At 40.0% G+C, this 17,731-nt stretch overlaps 1 protein-coding gene across 2 annotated transcripts in view; it reads left to right on the forward strand.

Annotated features, from left to right (window-relative positions):
* Positions 1-2,783: 2,783 nt before the first annotated feature.
* Positions 2,784-17,731, forward strand: part of slc25a21 (solute carrier family 25 member 21) — an 82,946-nt gene continuing 67,998 nt past the window's right edge. Inside the window, exons 1-2 of one of the 2 annotated variants that reach the window (XM_071539700.1) lie at positions 2,784-2,878; positions 2,975-3,069. In XM_071539700.1, the coding sequence (XP_071395801.1) occupies positions 3,000-3,069 (70 nt within the window). In that variant the 5' untranslated portion in view covers positions 2,784-2,878; positions 2,975-2,999. Of the gene's footprint in view, positions 2,879-2,913; positions 3,070-17,731 lie in introns of those variants that run through there. The other variant, XM_071539691.1, reaches the window with a different exon arrangement.

Raw genomic sequence — 17,731 nt, forward strand, 5'->3', positions numbered from 1 at the left:
GTCCAGATCTGATATCTACATAATATTACCTTGAGGTGTACAACACATTTTGCACAAGACAATAGACTAGAAAAGGTATTAAATAGTGATATGTATCTGTGAAATTTTAGCAGTGAAATCTATTTTACTTGTGAATGTTCTAATGTTCATTTGCTTCCGTTCCTCTAATAACAAATTCCCCTGACAGCATCAAGACATATTTTCCTTAGTCAGGTCACTGCAGTCACTCAGTGTTTTCTTTTTTCTTTTTTTTTTAAACAAACAGTCATAAAGAGGAGTGGACAATTAAATAGAGCTACCAAAATGTTTTGAATGACTTGAACTGCTTTTGGATCAAACCACTGTCTTGCTCATTTCCCTATTAGTTATTTATTTCATTTCCAGCATTTTTTGGGCTTTTGCTTAAAGGTAATGTTTCCAGAATTGTCACATTTATATTTGAAAAGTTACATTTTTACTGTTTGCTTTATGTAGCAGAGTAATTTAAGAGCAGAACATGTTTGTTACTTTACCTGTGCTAGTATGTATTATAAAGATGTTTGAAAGATGATGTCTATTAGGGGATGTTACCTGTATGTGTGTGTGTCATAATAAAATAAACGGTACAATCCTTTGTTAGATTTTTTTTCATGGACTACTTTTTACTCTCCATTTTTACTTATATTTCATTTTAAATTATTTTAAGCTTTAAAATATTTGTTATTGCTCAATTTTTCTTTCTCATGTAATGCCACATTTATCCTTTATACTTTGCTGTGTCATGTCTTTATTTTGTGTATGTAAACATACTTTTCATAAAGCCGTTAAAGAAAAAATGCCAACATTGTTACAGTACACAAACTTAAATTCCCCAAAAATAGCATCTGCTCTTCTTGAATGCATCATACTGATTTCCTTGGCCTATATTCTTGCGTTGGAATAAAATTAACTTTTACTAGCTATAGTCGTCACGAAACAAGTTTTTGCCAGTAAGTATAATCAACTCAGGAAACATGGTGTTCATGTGGTAGTAATGCAATTTATCCATTAGTCCAAGCTCTCTTTGGAGAGAGAACACTGTTGTTCTACACTGTCTCCCATATAACTTCTCATTCAGCGTGTCCATAAACTATTCATTTACCCCTGGTGCTGGTTGTATACAGCCCATCCAGTCTACATGTTTTACTGGAATTGAAGTTCTAGGGATGGAAGCAGCTTTGCCTTTCTTTATCCAGAAGGGTCAAAGTGGTAATGGCATTTTCCTGCCAAATGTGTGCTGTAAATCCCACATTTTTATGGCTTGTCTGAAGCTCTTGTTGTTCCATAGCTGCTCTTTTACAAAATGAAATGCTCATTATAGGGCTCACTGCTGAACTGGTGCGTGCCTTCATTGCTCATCAAAAAAGAAAATAACTTCTCTAATTTTTCCATGGTGCAATACGGCTCCGGCTGCATGCTTTATAAGATTTTGAATCAACTTGAATTTGAAATAAAAGATGCCAGTGTGGGACAGATGAGCAGCTGGTTCCAAACCCTAATTTTACTGGCCGACTGTATTATTGCTACCATTATGTATGTTATATCAATTATGGAAGGGGCATGATTTGAGAAGCAATAGCTGTGTGAATGTGTGTGTGTGTGTGAGTGTGTGAGCAAGCAAGCTAGAGAGAGAGAGAAGGGGGGAAGGCTGCTATGATTCTAGGTATGAAAATATAAGTTTTAATCTTTAATATTAAACAGGCATTTAGCCCCTTCATCTATTTGTCCCAGCCTTAAGTGTAATTGCTTCTCCCAGACTGATTTTCACCTTCTTTAATTCCCAAGATATGTAGTTGTAATGCTTTGCTTTGTCTTAGTGAGGCCTACAATACATTGTTATCCATTAAAAAACCCTATTCACTTTAGTAAGTATATAAAAAGCTATGCATATCTTGTCTCAGTTGAGGTTTTAGTGCGTACAGTTTTACATTTTCATCATTGAATCATTTAATACTTGGACAACTTCACACTCTTAAACTCTAAATGCAAAATTCAAAGCTGATATCTCCACTCATTGTTAACATTGTTAAAACAGTCAGTAAGTGATAAGCTGCAGCTTTAGGGGGCGTTGGGTGTAGGCTATCTTACATAACGGGAATGTTTCTTGCGCAAACGGCCCCCGGGCATTTCTGCAGCAAATGTATAGTGGACTTTGATAAATGTAGCCTACAGTACATTTCACAGTGTATGCGATAGTTCTAATCGGCCTGTTCTGACAAGTGTGCCATCAGGTTTCCATTGTCTTATTAATGTTTAATATCTTGCCTGTTGATTATAAAGTAATTCTAAAAGTGGTTTTGAATTATTTACGTTCTTTCCTAAAATAAGACAAAGACAGCGAGACTCACTTGTTTTCTTGATGCATTTTGTTTCTTATTGTTTGTAACAGCCTAGTTCCAAGCAGGGATGCAGTGGGGGTGAACCCAACTATTTAGACTGACATCAATCTTAAAACTGTAAATTCACAGTAGTAAGCAGTGTCAAACTGTTGCATAAGGAATTGGTCTTACAGAGATAAGAATAAATGCGCGCTTTTTGAAAATAGGTCTATATGATCTTTGTATTGGTGGTTGTTTGCCTTATGATGATCACTGACCGGAGGTCATAGTTCACCCACCTTTTTTATTTACAGTATTCTAGCACTTCATCACTGCTGTTAGGCAATGGGAGGTTAAATTTGAACCAGCAGTTTGCTGGTAATTGATTCCATATTAGCCTAGCCTAGCCTCCGCAGCTCTGGGAGAGATATCGCTGCTGCGCTTTCTCCAGCGTGTCTGCACAAAAGAGGAGGCAGAGTCTATCTAATAAACCTGTTGGACAAGATACAACCGAGGAATCTCACATCACAGCAAAACGCCAGGTTGGGTTTTTTTTTCCAATACAGAAGCAGTTTGTTACAGCGCTTGATGGACAGTGTTTAATACTGCTATCTCGTTGTGAATGTTTGCTTTGGCAGGAAAAAAACACCGGAAAACTGAAACATGACAACCCAAAAGCCGCAGAGTTTACTACGGGAAGCATCCCATCAGATTATTGCCGGTGGATCAGCTGGTGAGTTAACAAATTCTTTCTTTGCTACAATTTGAAACGAGTGATTTAGATTACGCAATAGTTGTGAGAGCGTGCTCCGCTGCTAACCTACGAGCCTACAATACAATGTTATCCATTACACGGAACTGAGATGTAGCTACCAAAAAAAGTTGTGTCTTCCTGCTCAAACAGATCGGTTTATCCTCTTGCCCAGACAAATCTGTACATAATGTTTCTAAACGCACATGCGTGGCTAATCAACAACAGCATAAACGATATATCTAGCGGAAGTTCTCATCATTTAACCAAAGATGATATATTGTCAAGACAGTTATCATCCTATCCCTACCATCTAGGAAAAGCAAAGCCCTTATCCGCTAGACCGAAACGTCGTAGGGGCGGGAAATCATCTCGCACATGCGTACAATTGTCTAGAATTTGCATATTAACGAATAGTGCTGGAATGTCATCTGGTTCTGGTTCTGTGAGATTTTTTTTTCTCATGTTAGCCTGCGGTATTCTGTTGGTGATAATGATTTGGCCTAACAGGGAACAGGAGCGGTCTAGGCTGCCTAACGGGACAGACGTCCGCAAGTAGGCAGACGTGTAACATCTTGCCTCACTTGGTACATATTGATCTAACCTTCAGAAAACACTCTGTTCCGCTTCTCACAGTCTGTACTGGGTACGTTGTGTAATATGGTGGACACGTTGCTATCTCGTGTTTGCCGGTAGAGAGCTTTAATACTTTCACGGTAGAGTAGAGAGGTGGAGCGGGGAGGGAGGAGAGAGAGAGAGAGAAAAGCCTAACGTGGAAAAATCCGTAAACAGGGATGTAGTGGAGAATAAACCCATCTAAATTCACTTTATCCAAGGCTACTTTTTATTTGAATAAGGTTTACCAGCCTAACCCTGACATAAATCGTTATATGGTAAATCATAGTAGATATTCATCATAGTAAGGAGTTATATACATGTTAGTATTATATATAGAACTTATGGAAGTTATGTGAAGATAGGGCCTTTTAATGAGGAAAAATCATGAATTAACACTTTTTTTGAAAACATAATAGCCTAAGGCTGTATTTTGGTTATCATAAATCATAGTTTACCCTCATTTTATTTACCACAACATCACTGCCCATAACATGAAAGAAGACACCCTAATCCTAACATCTACTGAACTGTAATCATGTAATAGAACTCATAATTATGAGATAGTTAAGTCAAACTTATGACTTAAGTACGCAACAACTATGTAACACACCCAAGTCTTGATAAATCATAGGCTAATTAAATATGAGAGAACATCTTTACCGCCCCCACATACAGAACATGAGTCATTCTCTTATGATTGTTTTAATTTATATCCTCTGTATTTCAAAGGTGGATATTATGTGTTGAAAGAGTCATGAAATAGCTACAGGTAAAATGCATGTGAAGTGGGGTGGAATGCATGTAGGCCTATGTACTTTATTGTGATTTGCCAAAAGTGATTTGATATATGATGCACTATGATTTGTTGCACTACTCTGTTTGCTCAATTTCAGCTGCAGTTACAGCGATTGAAATCAATGTTGTTATATTGCTGTGTTTTCAAAAAATGTCCATTTATTGCCAATGAGAAGAAGGCTTAGATTGCATGAAGGGATAGTTAATCATTTTACATATCAGGTTGTTTCAGTCATCATACACATTATGTAAAAGGATATGCAAACCAAAAGCAAAGTCAAGGTTAGTAGGTTAGTTAATCATTTCACATGTCCCAATTTTGTCATAATGATGTCAAAGTTCGTCCAACTGCTTATCACATCCTTTTTGTAAGGAGGGCATTTGTAAGTAGTTTGCATATTTCTTGTTTTTTCATGCCTGTTTAAACAAATAAGATCAACTACAGTATCCAACTGTCTCTGGAGTTATCAGGGTGTCTGTCTGCAGGTTTGGAAATCAGGCTTATGACCAGATGGTCACCGGTTTGAACCTCAGGATGGGCTGGGAGCATCTGCATGTGGGACAGTGAATGAGTAATCCTTTACCCTCCATCAACATCTACTGTCAGGATGCTGTTGCGCAAGGCTCTCAGTCCCTCACTGCTCTAGTGGCGTCACTCAGTGGCCAACAGTACAATTGTGGTTGAGCTGGACAGCTTCCAGTATATTTGTGGAACTGTGTGAATGTGAAGCAGGCAACTGAGAAAGAACATGGGTGCTCAGGAAAAAACACTTTTGTGTATAAATAAAGGTCTTAAAAAACACAGTTATGATGGGGACACAAAATAATTTACTAGAAATAATAATTTCTATATCAGTGAGGAGTCCCTTTTGTGACAATTATGACTTGTATTATTATTATTATTATTATGGCTTATGTCATCCTAATTATGAATTCCATATCTCATAATTATTAAGTGTAATAATGGTAACTTTGTTCTCTTCAGCTGTTCAATCGGTTTCGTATAGTCGGTAGAGTGTCGGTTTGTGGCAGGAGGAGTGTCAGTTTTGCAGAGCAAATGCCAAATGTTTGATGCATTTGCCTGTCCTGTTTTCAGTGGGAATTTGCCCTATAACAGATATGATTAATATGATGTTCCTGTGAATTTGGACTTGTCTGTGAACATGAATAACTACTGCAACAGAAAAAAGACTCTAAAGTGACAAAACCTGGAGCTGCTCCACTGTCAATATATAGGAGACTGACTTTGTGTATGTCTTTGCTCTTCAAACAAAACAAGCTATTTCATTGTATTGTGAACAGCTAAGAACCAGAAACTGTACCCTCATGCCTTCATGCTGGGTATTGTTGCTTTGTCCGCAAAGTTGATCCACCATTCACTGCCAGTGAAGCACCTCCAGCATTATGTTTCTAAACAGAGTCTCGGCTCTTGCTTCTAGCTTTGGAATAGATTTTTTTCTTGTTCACAAACCATAGTGACACAAATCTGAATCCTGATTGTGAAGATGTTGAACATACGTTTTTAAAAATGATCTTCTAAATAAGAAAACAATGGGATGAAGAAAACTTCTTTGGAAATTGACTTTGTGGCTTCAGCAGATGAGTTATTCTCCTCAAAATCTCACAGTGGTGAATTACAAATATGAAGCGTGTGCATGTGTATTTGCTCTCAAAAGTAGCACAGGAGTGTAATTTAGTGTAACATTTACATATTTACCTTTTACCAAGCAAACAGTTAAAGGGGAGATACATCTGTTTTTTTACTGTCCCACCAGCAAATATCTGAGTTGGTGTGATGGGGCTGTTAATCAGTACCAGTGACTCAACAAATACTTTCAGGCTGAGATGTCTGGCTTTCAAAACTCTCTCTCTGGCCTGTACTCTCTCTCTCTCTTATAAAAACTCTCCAACCAATGGCATTTCAAGACATTCCCGATCTCTTCCCTCAACATACTTCTCACATATTTTGAACTGCTCAACAATGGAGAACGGTGCTACATGTAAGCCACCAGTAACGCAAGACATCTCTTCTATGAAGGCTTAAGAAGCCATGCCATCCCACGCAGTCAAGTTCATTGTGATATATTTTACCTCTTCACCACAGGTTTCTGTTGGACCTCTGCTCTAATTAGCGAGCTTGCTCACTTCCATTGTGAAAATGTGACATTATTGCAATACGTGCCTTTCCTACTGGTCGCTGATAGAGGTCGATAGAGGTCCATAGGTTGGTTAAAGCAGTAGTTGACCCCACAATTCAGTCATTATCTACTCACCCCGATATCAGTCGAAACTCCATTGAAGTTCGTAGGACCACCAAAAACACAGTTACACACATTGGCCACTGTAGCTCCAGTGGTCCTACAAATTTCAGTGACGTTTCGTCTGACATGGGGGTGAGTAGATAATGACTGAATTACATTTTGGGGTGAACTATTCCTTTATTGCCCCTTTAACAAACAATCAACTCATGCTTCTTAATTATGCAGTATTCAGGCACGACTCGTCTCAGCAGTTGTTTTATGAGACTTGAGGTGTTGTGTGTACTCTGGCATCGCTGCGTGTCTCTCCCCCCTGGGTCTGAGAACCTGCTGTCCTGACACCCGCCCCCCCCCCCCCCCCCCCCCCCCCCCCCCCCCCCTCCCTCCCTAGAGGCTGAGGGGCCCTCATCTGTCCTCACCAAGGAGGATGATGGGAGCAGTGTGCCAGACAGGCGCTGAGCAGGGGATGGAGGCTTTAACCCTGAGCAGAATGACCTCAGTCTTCCCTCAGCCTCCACACCAGCCTCTCCTGTGGGTGTCGTGTTTTTTTGTTGGGTTTTTTTTGGGACCTAATTCACTGTTAACGAGGTTGGAGAGAGACCAGTGTTAATTTATGTGCGACCCGGTCACAGAGCCCGAGTTGTATGTGAATTAAAGGGGGGGAAAACGCTGCCTTTGGTGCACAGTTTGGCTCTCTTTGGCTGTCTGGACAAGCTGGAGTTATTTTTACCTTGTGAGAGGTCAGATCAGCGCACCGGCCGAGCTCCACCTCTCTGTAATGATTGGTTGTTAGGAACTAATTTTCTCTCCCTTGGCATAAGCTTGCACTCAGTTCTGCACCGGTCCTGCTGCAATGTGATGAGTGCCAGAAACAGTGTGTGAAATCACCTGTTTATGTTACTTGTAGAACGTATTTGTTGGGTATATGGTTGTGGGATTTATTACCAGGGTATTTGCAATAAGTCTAAATGTACATTTTTATTTCATATTTTAGACAAAAGTATGTTTTATTGTGCAGTGTACGAGTGTGCAGCATGCATGGGTAATGTAGTTCTTCAGCATCAAAACGTGCATTTATGTTTTAACCACAAGGGGGCAGCAGTTGCACACCATATCTCGTCTCATAGTAAAGGGGTGTTACAACTCTTTAGTGGGTGTTGCGTTTTGGTGAATCACTTTTTGCACAGGCTACAGATGAGGAGAGTGTGTTGGGATGCAGGCAATTAAATTGTGCTGATTCTACAAAATCATTTTTATATGCATTTTATGTTGTGGAATTTGAAACACATATTTTATGTATAACGAGCATTTATGTTGTCAATTAAATAAAAAATAAGTAAATAAAAAATATTTGTATTCTTAAAAATATAGTGCTTACACTATAAATAAACAGCCTATACATTTGTGAATAAATCTATCCATGTATATATTACGAGTTTGACATTGTAACGTTGTAACATTTGTAGTTCATGGTTATTTCCTGAGTAAATGTATTTTTTATATTCCTTGAGTAAATCGATCCCACTCTAGCAAATGGAGTGTGACGACATGAGACAGACGCCCCGGGTATGATTAGGTTTCTCCCAGACTGTCAAGAGCCTCGTTTGAATTACTCTCCAGCTCTCTTGATTTAATTGGTTTTAAACAGTGAACCTGAAATTAGTCGGGAAAGAACAAATAAAGCCACTTAGGTTAAAAGAAGGAGAGGAAGAAAAGAGTAGGGAGAAAATAAAATAAATAAAGTTAAACAAAGTGTGTGTGTGTGTGTGTGCGTGCGTGTGTGTGTGTGTATGTGCGGGGGGGTTGTTATGAGGATTATTCATTGACCGAGATGGCCGTTACCATGAGAGTTTCCTCCCTGAGCCTCGATTGGCTGCACCAATCAGAGCTGAATTAGGCCTAATATTTATTTCCAGAAACAATTGTACATGCTTTAGCGGGGCTTTGATTGAACTCCCAGCGGACATGTTGTAGACAGATGTTTAGATGACCTCATGTTTGAAGTAATGTTGATTTTGGAGGGGTGCTTGGCCTGTTCCTCTAAATCAGCTCCCTCTGCCTCCCATCCTCAGACTTGTGTATCCCAGTCTGGAGGGGGGTGGAGGCTGGGGGGGGGGTGCGGGCAAAGGCACATCCCTCATATTTAATGTGTGCTTTGGCTCACATTAAATAGGAGCCATTTACATTTTCTGTTCCATCCTTGACAGACAGATGTCCGTGGGGTTGTGGATGGCTTGGTTAAAATGAGGCATGATAGTGCTGAAGGATGGCTACTTAACTGGACACATCTGTCTTTTGTTCTCAATGCTTCTCTTTATACGTGTCTCTTTCAAGCCAAGGCAAGGACAAGCCATCAAGGCAGCTCTTCCGACAGGCTTCTAAACACGAGAGGAGATTGTATTGATTATTTGAAGCTCATGAGTAAAAATCTTTACTGGCGATTGAAGCGTTTTTCTCCCGCGTTTTTTTCAGTTGACTGATGATCTATTTTTTGATAGGAGTGATGTCAGAGGTTTAATTTGAAGGGAATTTCTTCTGATGTTTCTTTATGAAGAAATTGCATGCTGCGGGGTGTATAATTAACGTAACCCCTCATTTAATATGGGAAAACTGGATCAGAACGCACCAAGCATTCCAAAAATAAACAAAAAAAGATTTATTATCTCCTTCAACTAATTACCGTTCCCGGGAAATGTGAAGGATCACAATGTCATAAGAAATTAGTTGACTGTGAACAGGCATAAATGGTAATTAATCTGCTAGAAATGCCTCGCATCCCAAAATAGATTTCATAAGACCAGCAGGTAAACTCACACTGAAATGTTGATGATAAAATAATGAATGCTTTTGCACAAGTTCTGTGGTATTGGTTGAGATATTTTAAGTCAGTGACATAATTAAATGCGGTATGAATTGCTCTCATAGCTGAAATCCATCTTACAGGACAAGGCTTAATAAAAAATAGAAAATATCCCTGCATGCCGAAAGTGATCTATAGTGAGTGCATTACTACTCATAGACAAGACATATTTTTTATTATCGGAATTTTCCTCCTTATAGGAAAGAACTGTACTCCTATAGGCTAATATATTTTAGAAGGATGCTATAAAAATATCACAGCAAATATATAATATAGCCTACTGTATATATGCCATAGAAACTATACCATAGAAGATACAAAAAAATGCCAAAAATGACGATAATGTCACTATAAACCCACTATTGAACCACATACACATTACAAATCCATAGGAATATTTAAGTACTTTTCGTTAGGGACAGATATTTACCTCGACCCATGCTTTACTCTAACGACCTTGGGCGGTGGAAGTCTTGTGCAATTTGGCTGTCTTCCTGCGCCACAATCAGCATACATAATGATGACTGCAGTATATTGGCAGCCTCTTAAATCAGCAGTTTGTCTGAGGGAAAGAGCGGCGCTGTGCAGCTCCAGCAAAAAACCCCCAAAAAAAACAGTTTCTGGATTTCTAAGTCTTTCACATTTTTTAAACATAGTCTATTGAGCGAAAAAAGCATGCTGCAATTTTTTTTTTTTTTCAGAACAGTATTTTATTTCCCCTGTTGTAGCCTATGTGTAATGTAGCGGACACCAAGGCACAATTCTTTCATAATGTATAGTATTTCTGTGCTTCACACATTACATCGCCACTCATCATCATCTACATTTCAAACAGTTATCAATCAAATCCTAATCACCGTTCGCCCATACTGGATGCCAGACAGTTCCTCAGGTGATGCCTCTCTAGCTCTTCCTCATTTTCCCCAACACTACTTCAGGATCTTCCTCATCTGACAGGTCTGTCTGAGTCTCCCTCAACAATCATCGTCAAAGTTATCTCTGTCTTTGCGCTGTCTCCTATAAATCTGAGTGCAGCAAGCAATAAAAATGTTCAGTGAATCCTGATGTCCGCTATTGCACCTCTTAAAATAAAAAAAACCTCTCTGAAAACTGTATTAAACTGTTTCTAGGATGTTCGCATAGGCTACAAGAAGAAATCAGAATAGGCCTATTAAACTCACAAACACCTAAATTAAATAATATGCTATTTTTTTTTTTACCTTTCCTCTTTCCATATAATGTTGAAATGTCATTCTGTAAAACCAGATAGAGGTGATATAAAATGCTTATGTCCTCTTTAAAGGTACAACAGGGTGCAGCATAGTAGCATGTATGGTTTGGGAGATGCACTGTAAAGCAAATGTCCCTCCAGTGGACACAAATGACTGGCTGTGTGTCATGCAGGAGGCTGGAGGAGAGCTGAGTTTCGCCGGGGCTCGTGCTGTGATGTATGACCCTCCGTCGCGCTCACGACGTTATCTTAATGACATGATTTATGAAAACGGCTCACTGGCGGAGTTGGGGGACCGGAGGAAGCCAAGCGTGGGAGACTCCTCTGTTGTTACCGCAGAGGGATGTGAAATGCTTGTGGACGCAACACACAATGCACGAGCACGCACACGCGCGCACATGCACGTTTACACTAGCGTGCCTTTAGGCCTACAGTGATTTTGGAACAGCTGAGTTGTTGTTAGGCAGGGAGCGAGTAGAGTGGGTTATTGCTTTTAGGTGGCATAATGTCATTAAAACGAAAGCAAATTTTCAATAAATCTTTCATTTTTAATAGATAATAATTAGCTAATAAACATAGCCTAGTTAAAATGTTACTCTTCCACGAAGCAACATAATAGCGGCTAGTGATTCCTTTTATAAGATGCAAATGCAACATCACTGCATTATTAATATAATTGAAAAACGAATACAAATGTTTAATACATTTTTTATATTAATTGATAGCCTAATAAATTAGATTCTTCCGCCAAGCAAAATAGTTCCCGAACAGTGGCTAAACCATAGGGCTAAACACAGCGGTTGCTAAGCTATGTTCTGTAATGTTGCGTTCAGGTCATTATCAGATTTACCATATGAACTGCAGACTGGGAAAAAAAACATTTATTTCAACCTCCTAGTGGTAATTACAAGTAGGATATATGGGAATTTTTGTGCGGGCTCTGATATCTCCCATGTGGCATTACAAATTGCGGAAGTATCTCAACACAAGCAAAGAACATAGCAGGGAATCCACCGATGTTGGCAGATAGAAATCTAAATTATCAGATATATTCGTACAGTCAATCCTACTTATGAAAAGTGAGCAACATCTGCTGCAGTTTGTTTATGGTTGATTTCATAAAATTCATAAATAAAAATTATTTTGGGTGTGCAGCCTACGTTCCAATGAGCTAAAGTTGGAACTTAAAGTAGCCTAGCAACAAAATGTCATCCTGTTCCTCTTCTTCCCATATGAGCGTATAATGTTCATGTCAGATGGGAAGAACCGTAAGAATGGGATGACAACTACAACTTGGAAGTGTTCACATGTAACCCGTTCGAATGCCCATATTCAAAATATTTTTTATTTATGAATTTTATAAAATCAACCATAAAAAAAGTGCAGCAGTAGCCTAGACTTGATTGTATTAGCCACTGTGAAAACAACTGATTGTCTTGGACAACTGACATCGCTGGATTAGCTGCAGTGTGTCGACACACTTTCGCAATTCGTGACGCCAAGTGGGAGAAATCAGAGCCTGCTAAAAAGTCCCATTTATCCTGCTTGTACTTAGCTACCACTAGGAGGTTGATGTGAACGGTTTTTCCCAGTCGGCAGGTTGTATTTATGGTAAATCTGATATGAAATGAACGCGGCATATGTAGGCTACTGGTATGAGCAATGATTTTTGGTTAGTGCATTAATATCTAAGTCAGCTGTTATACAGTCACAGGTGCATGTTTATCAGGTATTTTATTTTACACTTTAAAAGTGACTCAGCCAATAAGAAGTGAGCGCCGGGACTTTCTTTTTTCTAACCTTCTCTATTAAACCTCATGGTCAGGCACAGCAGTACACAAAGGCCCAGGACATTTGTCATGCTTGCAAGGCCTTTGAGCAATAATAATAATTATACTGTTATGGTAAGAGCGGATTCAGGAGGATAATTATGATTGCTCAACATGGGAGGCTTTCCCTGGATCATTGCCTCCTATTTAGAAGAGGCAATTATTAAAACCAGCGCACTGCAGGAAGCACACTGTAGCTGATGTTAGATTATGGAGGTACTACAGTCACTGCTTGTGTCAATAACAAGCCTTTTTATCACATCATTGTGTGACTTAATATCACATAAGATGATCACACAGCTCCTCTACACCAAGTCAAGTCATTATTAGGAGCACAAGGGATATTCAAGCAAGAAAAAAGGCACGTGCTGAACTGGGAAGAGGACAGATGTAAAGCAAACACTGAGATCACTCAGAAATTCCATGGCAATAGAAAAGTGAAGGCATACATAGTACAGCACATGGCAACAATAATATAACTGGGAGGGAAATCAGCTAAACAAGCTATGCTTAATTGAGCACTTAGACTAAGTAGTCAAGGGGCAAGGAGAGAGTGACCCTGTACCAAAATGAAAGTTTACAGTTGCTAGACTGGACTGTGTGTGTGTGTGTGTGTGTGTGTGTGTGTGTGTGTGTCTGTGTGTTTTGCATGCACATGCATCTGGGTTATGTATTCGTGCAAGAAAAATGACTGTGTGTGTGTGTGTGTGTGTGTATGTGTGTGTGTGTGTGTGTGTGTGTGTAGCATACACATGCATCTGGGTTATGTTTTCGTGCCACAAAATGGCTACGTTGTGTGTGTGTGTGTGTGTGTTGGTTTGTTTTGCGTGTATATGCATCTGAGTGATGCTTTTATATAAGGAAAATGGATATATTTTTGTGTATTTGTGTGTTTGTGTGTGTGTGTGTGTGTGTGTGTGTGTGTGTGTGATTCGCGTGCATACAAGTTTTGTTTTTGTGAAAAGAAAATGGATATATTTGAGCGTGTGTGTTTAGTGGCATATGATTCTGGGTTATGTTTTTGTGCAAGGAATAAATATATTTGTGTGTGTGTGTTTGTGTTTGTGTGTATTGTCTGTATTTTTGAGTCCAGTCCTGTGGTGAACCTCCAAATGAAGTTACAATAGAAACAAGCCCTTTCGAGCAGAGTGCCACTGTCTGTCATCCCTGCAAATTCATCATCTCAATGTCTCATTTCAGTGATAAAGAACCAGCCATGGCTTCATTCTGTGTTCTATCAACCCACCAAAATCAAACTATTTGTATTGTGACTTGTGGAGTTTCTACTACGCCGCGGTGCGAGAATTACTCACTTTTCAAATGAATAAGAGCGCGGGCTTGTCCTCTGTCTGTCCTCTACCGCCTTGTTCCTCATGAACACTGACATGTTTAAGTGTTGAAAAGTCTTGAATTGGGCATTTAACCTCCTGCCCTGTAGCCCATAGCCACAGTTGGTAGCAGGTCAGACATATGGGCCTGCTGCACTGCGGTAGAAGTAACTGCTGGACAGGTTCCTAATGCTGATGTTTCAGGCTCACCGGTTTTTGATCTGTTGTTTAATAGTTTTCGTTTTGTTTTAGAAAATCTTTGAAAAGTCAAGGCCAAGGCAAACCTCATGTTATTTCAACTGAATTTGATACACGATTCAAGAGTTCAGATAATTACAAACCCTCTGTGCTTCTGCTGTAAGCGCTGCAATATAAATAAACATAATAAGTACTGTCAAAAAACAAAAACAAAACCGGACTTCAAACTGAAAACCCTGAATTACATGGCAGTTTCCGTGTATATATCTGTGTGTGTGCGTGTATGTATGTGCGCATTGTGTGTCTGCCCTGTGATTCTCTGGATGAGCTGGAAATTTATAACACAGGTTTTACAGTAAGCCCTGGCCAAAAACTGTAATTCTTTCTCCCCTTTTAGCTCCCACTGTCTGTGTAGTCGGGAGACGGGCCTGCCCCCTTTGGGTTAACTCTATCAAGATGAACAGCATTTGGGCCAGTGCAGTAATCATAATGTAATTTGTTGTGCTCATGGGCCAATTTGTGTCTTTTCAGGGGAAATATCCCGTGCTTGGTGGCCGTGCGAGAGAATGTCCTGGGACAAGGCTTTAATTAGGGAAGCTCAAATTTATAGACACTTTGTATTATTTCTGATCCGGACTGGGTAAAAAGATGACATACTCTAGGAGGAGGACATTGGCAGTGTAAGAGGCAAAATTTGATAATGAGAAACAAAACCGAATGAAAGGTCATGTTTGGAATTTGTTTACCATTTCATTATCATTTCGAAAGCAGAGAGTCCTGCAGTGAAATCAAGGCAGACACAAATGTCACAATCGAGAAAGTGCTTATAAAGGACAGCGAGAGGTATGCAGCCGTTCATTTTTATTTTGTTTGAAATAACAGCGAGCGAAAGAAGTCGTCGGGTCATGGAAAAGAGCAGTGTGTTGATTCTCATCTGTCCCCAGTATACTCTCGTACTCCTGGGTAGGGCTGCAAGCCTGCGGAGGAGGAGGAACGAAAAACGTGCACAGTTCCTACAGTATGTACCACCTTTGTCTGGTTTTCATTTCTGATAAAAGACATATTGAGGGTAAAACATCTGTGCATATAAAGTTTTGCAAAGAAAAATCAGCGTTTTTCAAATAAAGTTAATATGGTCTTGATTTTGGCATCAATTTGCTGCACAGGTATTTAATGAGGATCAAAATGTTTTGCCCTAAGAACAGAATCTGATCCAAATCTTTCATGAATATGTTAAATTGGTTAGAGTGACTAGAGGGCAGAAGAGAGCCACAGTGATGTTTGTTACTCTTTCTCAGTAAATCGTTGTTGTATTCGAATCTGCGTTGCTAATAGCGAGGCTGACTTTGTTGTTTATCTTTTCAAAGATTTCATCTTAGAGTTCGGACTGTTCCCAGCGCCACTTTTTAGGAGTAAAGCATGATGATGTTCATGGATTTCTAGGTAATATCAAGATGGATCGCCGTGTTGATCCTGTGACATGTATGTGCAATAGATTTCACTTAGCCAAGACCTACAGCTCTTAAAATATGAGATAATCCTTAATATTTCCCACATCTGTGTTTACTTTATACCACAGATATGGATGGAGGTGTTAATATCACATATATGAATGACTTGCGCAGCAGACAGCGTCTACATTTACTCTGAAACGCTTCCAATCTTTCATCCAATGCATGGATACTTTTGTAATCGTTTTTCCCCCACACTGGGATCCAAGCGATGACTCAGATATGACGCAGACGATATTTTCTATGGCCTGCGTTAGTTTAAAACAAGAGTTCACACTGAGATGCGTTTAGTAGAACGTGGACCACACAGGGCGCCTGCCCAGCAGCTCTGCAGCGTTTGAAGTGGGTCCAGGGGGAGAGCAGTGGCCGAGAATGGGGTAGTGTTGGTGGGTGGGTGGGTGGGGGGGGGGCGGGGGAGTGGGACGGAGGAAGGTTAAGTTATCAGCAGCCTGACAGTGCGAGCGCTCAGCTGGGCAGCTCGGTAATCAGAGGCCCTGACAGATGCTTTCTCGATAAGAATCCCCCAGAAGCTTCGCTGGAACACACAGGCGGCCCGGTTGTTTCCACAGCGAAGTATTGATGTTAATGTCTTCAAAAGGAGAACGTGACTGCAACAATAACTGTAGCAGAGCATGGCTCCTTCAAGGGGTGGCCCAAGTGTCCCAAGAGTCTCTTGCATATGTATTAGAGCAGGTGATTTTTTTTTTTTTTTGCATCCCAACTTCATGTACTGTACACTTGGAGATTTGACTTTTCTCCTGTGTTTGTGTTTGCCAGGTTGTTTGCACGTGTGACTGTGTGACTGTTAGAGGGGATTCTCAGTCGGAAATTTTCCTCCGTCCTTGCCTTACCTCACAAGAAGAAATCTTTCGAGAGCTTCATTGGTGTTCTGGTCTTTCCTGAATTGCGGTACTCTCGGGTGTGTTTCATAATGGTACTTGGACCGGAGCAGCCTGAATGTATAGCACCCAAGGGAGAATCTGCACTCTGCACCAATCTATCAGTCCCCAGCCAGAGGAACGCAGAGTGACACACTCGGACCTCTGCTATTACAACCCCCAGCATATGCAGAATTTACTTGAAATTGATGGTGAGGCTTTTTTTTTTGCCTTAAAGGAAATGTCTGGTGTGATCATACACAGGCCATTGCTGTTTTGCAGATGTTTTTATTGTGATTACTTGAGGAAATGTTTTGTTAGCAAAATCTTTTCTTTAGGATTATTTATTTTGTAATTTCTCAGTCATTTTGTATGTTCTTGGATAAATAACAGAACATTATGGTCAGTTACTAGACCACCAGTTGTCAGAATACTTTTTTTCTTTTACATCGCACACTAATAGTCAATTGATATTTGCTGCACCCATAGTTTCTGATTTAATACATTCATTATCATAATTATAATAATAATTATATGAATATTAACCATGCTAATTGTATCAAACTTTATTTTCTACTTCATATAATAATACCATTGCTCTTGGTTTTGCTTAAGTGGAAAGGAGACAAGGTAATTACCCTTGGGGCAATTAGAGAAAGGGGCTGAGGGAGCGGCAAAGTCATTTTCTAACCCAAACATCCTGGTCCAAGGGGCCGGAGCGGCTGGTCAGCCTCCTGGAGGCCGCTGGCGGCTCGCGGGGAGCCGTTTGTGGGGAAGCGGATCAGGGTTTGTTTTCTTTCTCCGGAGGCATGCCTCTGAAACTTCTGCCAGATGAACAGCACCTGAAACGCAGCCCTCCGACCGTCAGCAGAGGGAGTGATTTACTGTACTCGGCTCGGCACACTTGTGTACATGAAATCCTCCAGTCAGCTTCATCACAGTGTAAGCAATATGGTAGATCAGGGAGGGAGGGAACTTTGATGGTGGTTGAGGCCCAAAAAAATTATTTTTCTGCAGCCTCAGTCTTCAGCCTTTAAAAGGGCTAGAAAGGGTTTATGTATAGGCCTATAAAAACGAAGCAGTCTGAAACCCACATATGAAGTCAACTCATATATTTTGTAATAAGCTGGTAATATAC

The sequence above is a fragment of the Centroberyx affinis genome, unplaced genomic scaffold (assembly GCF_046629955.1).
Source record: "Centroberyx affinis isolate AG114_WGS23_722 - 3 ecotype Tasmania unplaced genomic scaffold, CSIRO-AGI_Caff_v1 ptg000205l_1, whole genome shotgun sequence".
In the NCBI taxonomy this organism is placed as follows: Eukaryota; Metazoa; Chordata; class Actinopteri; order Beryciformes; family Berycidae; genus Centroberyx; species Centroberyx affinis.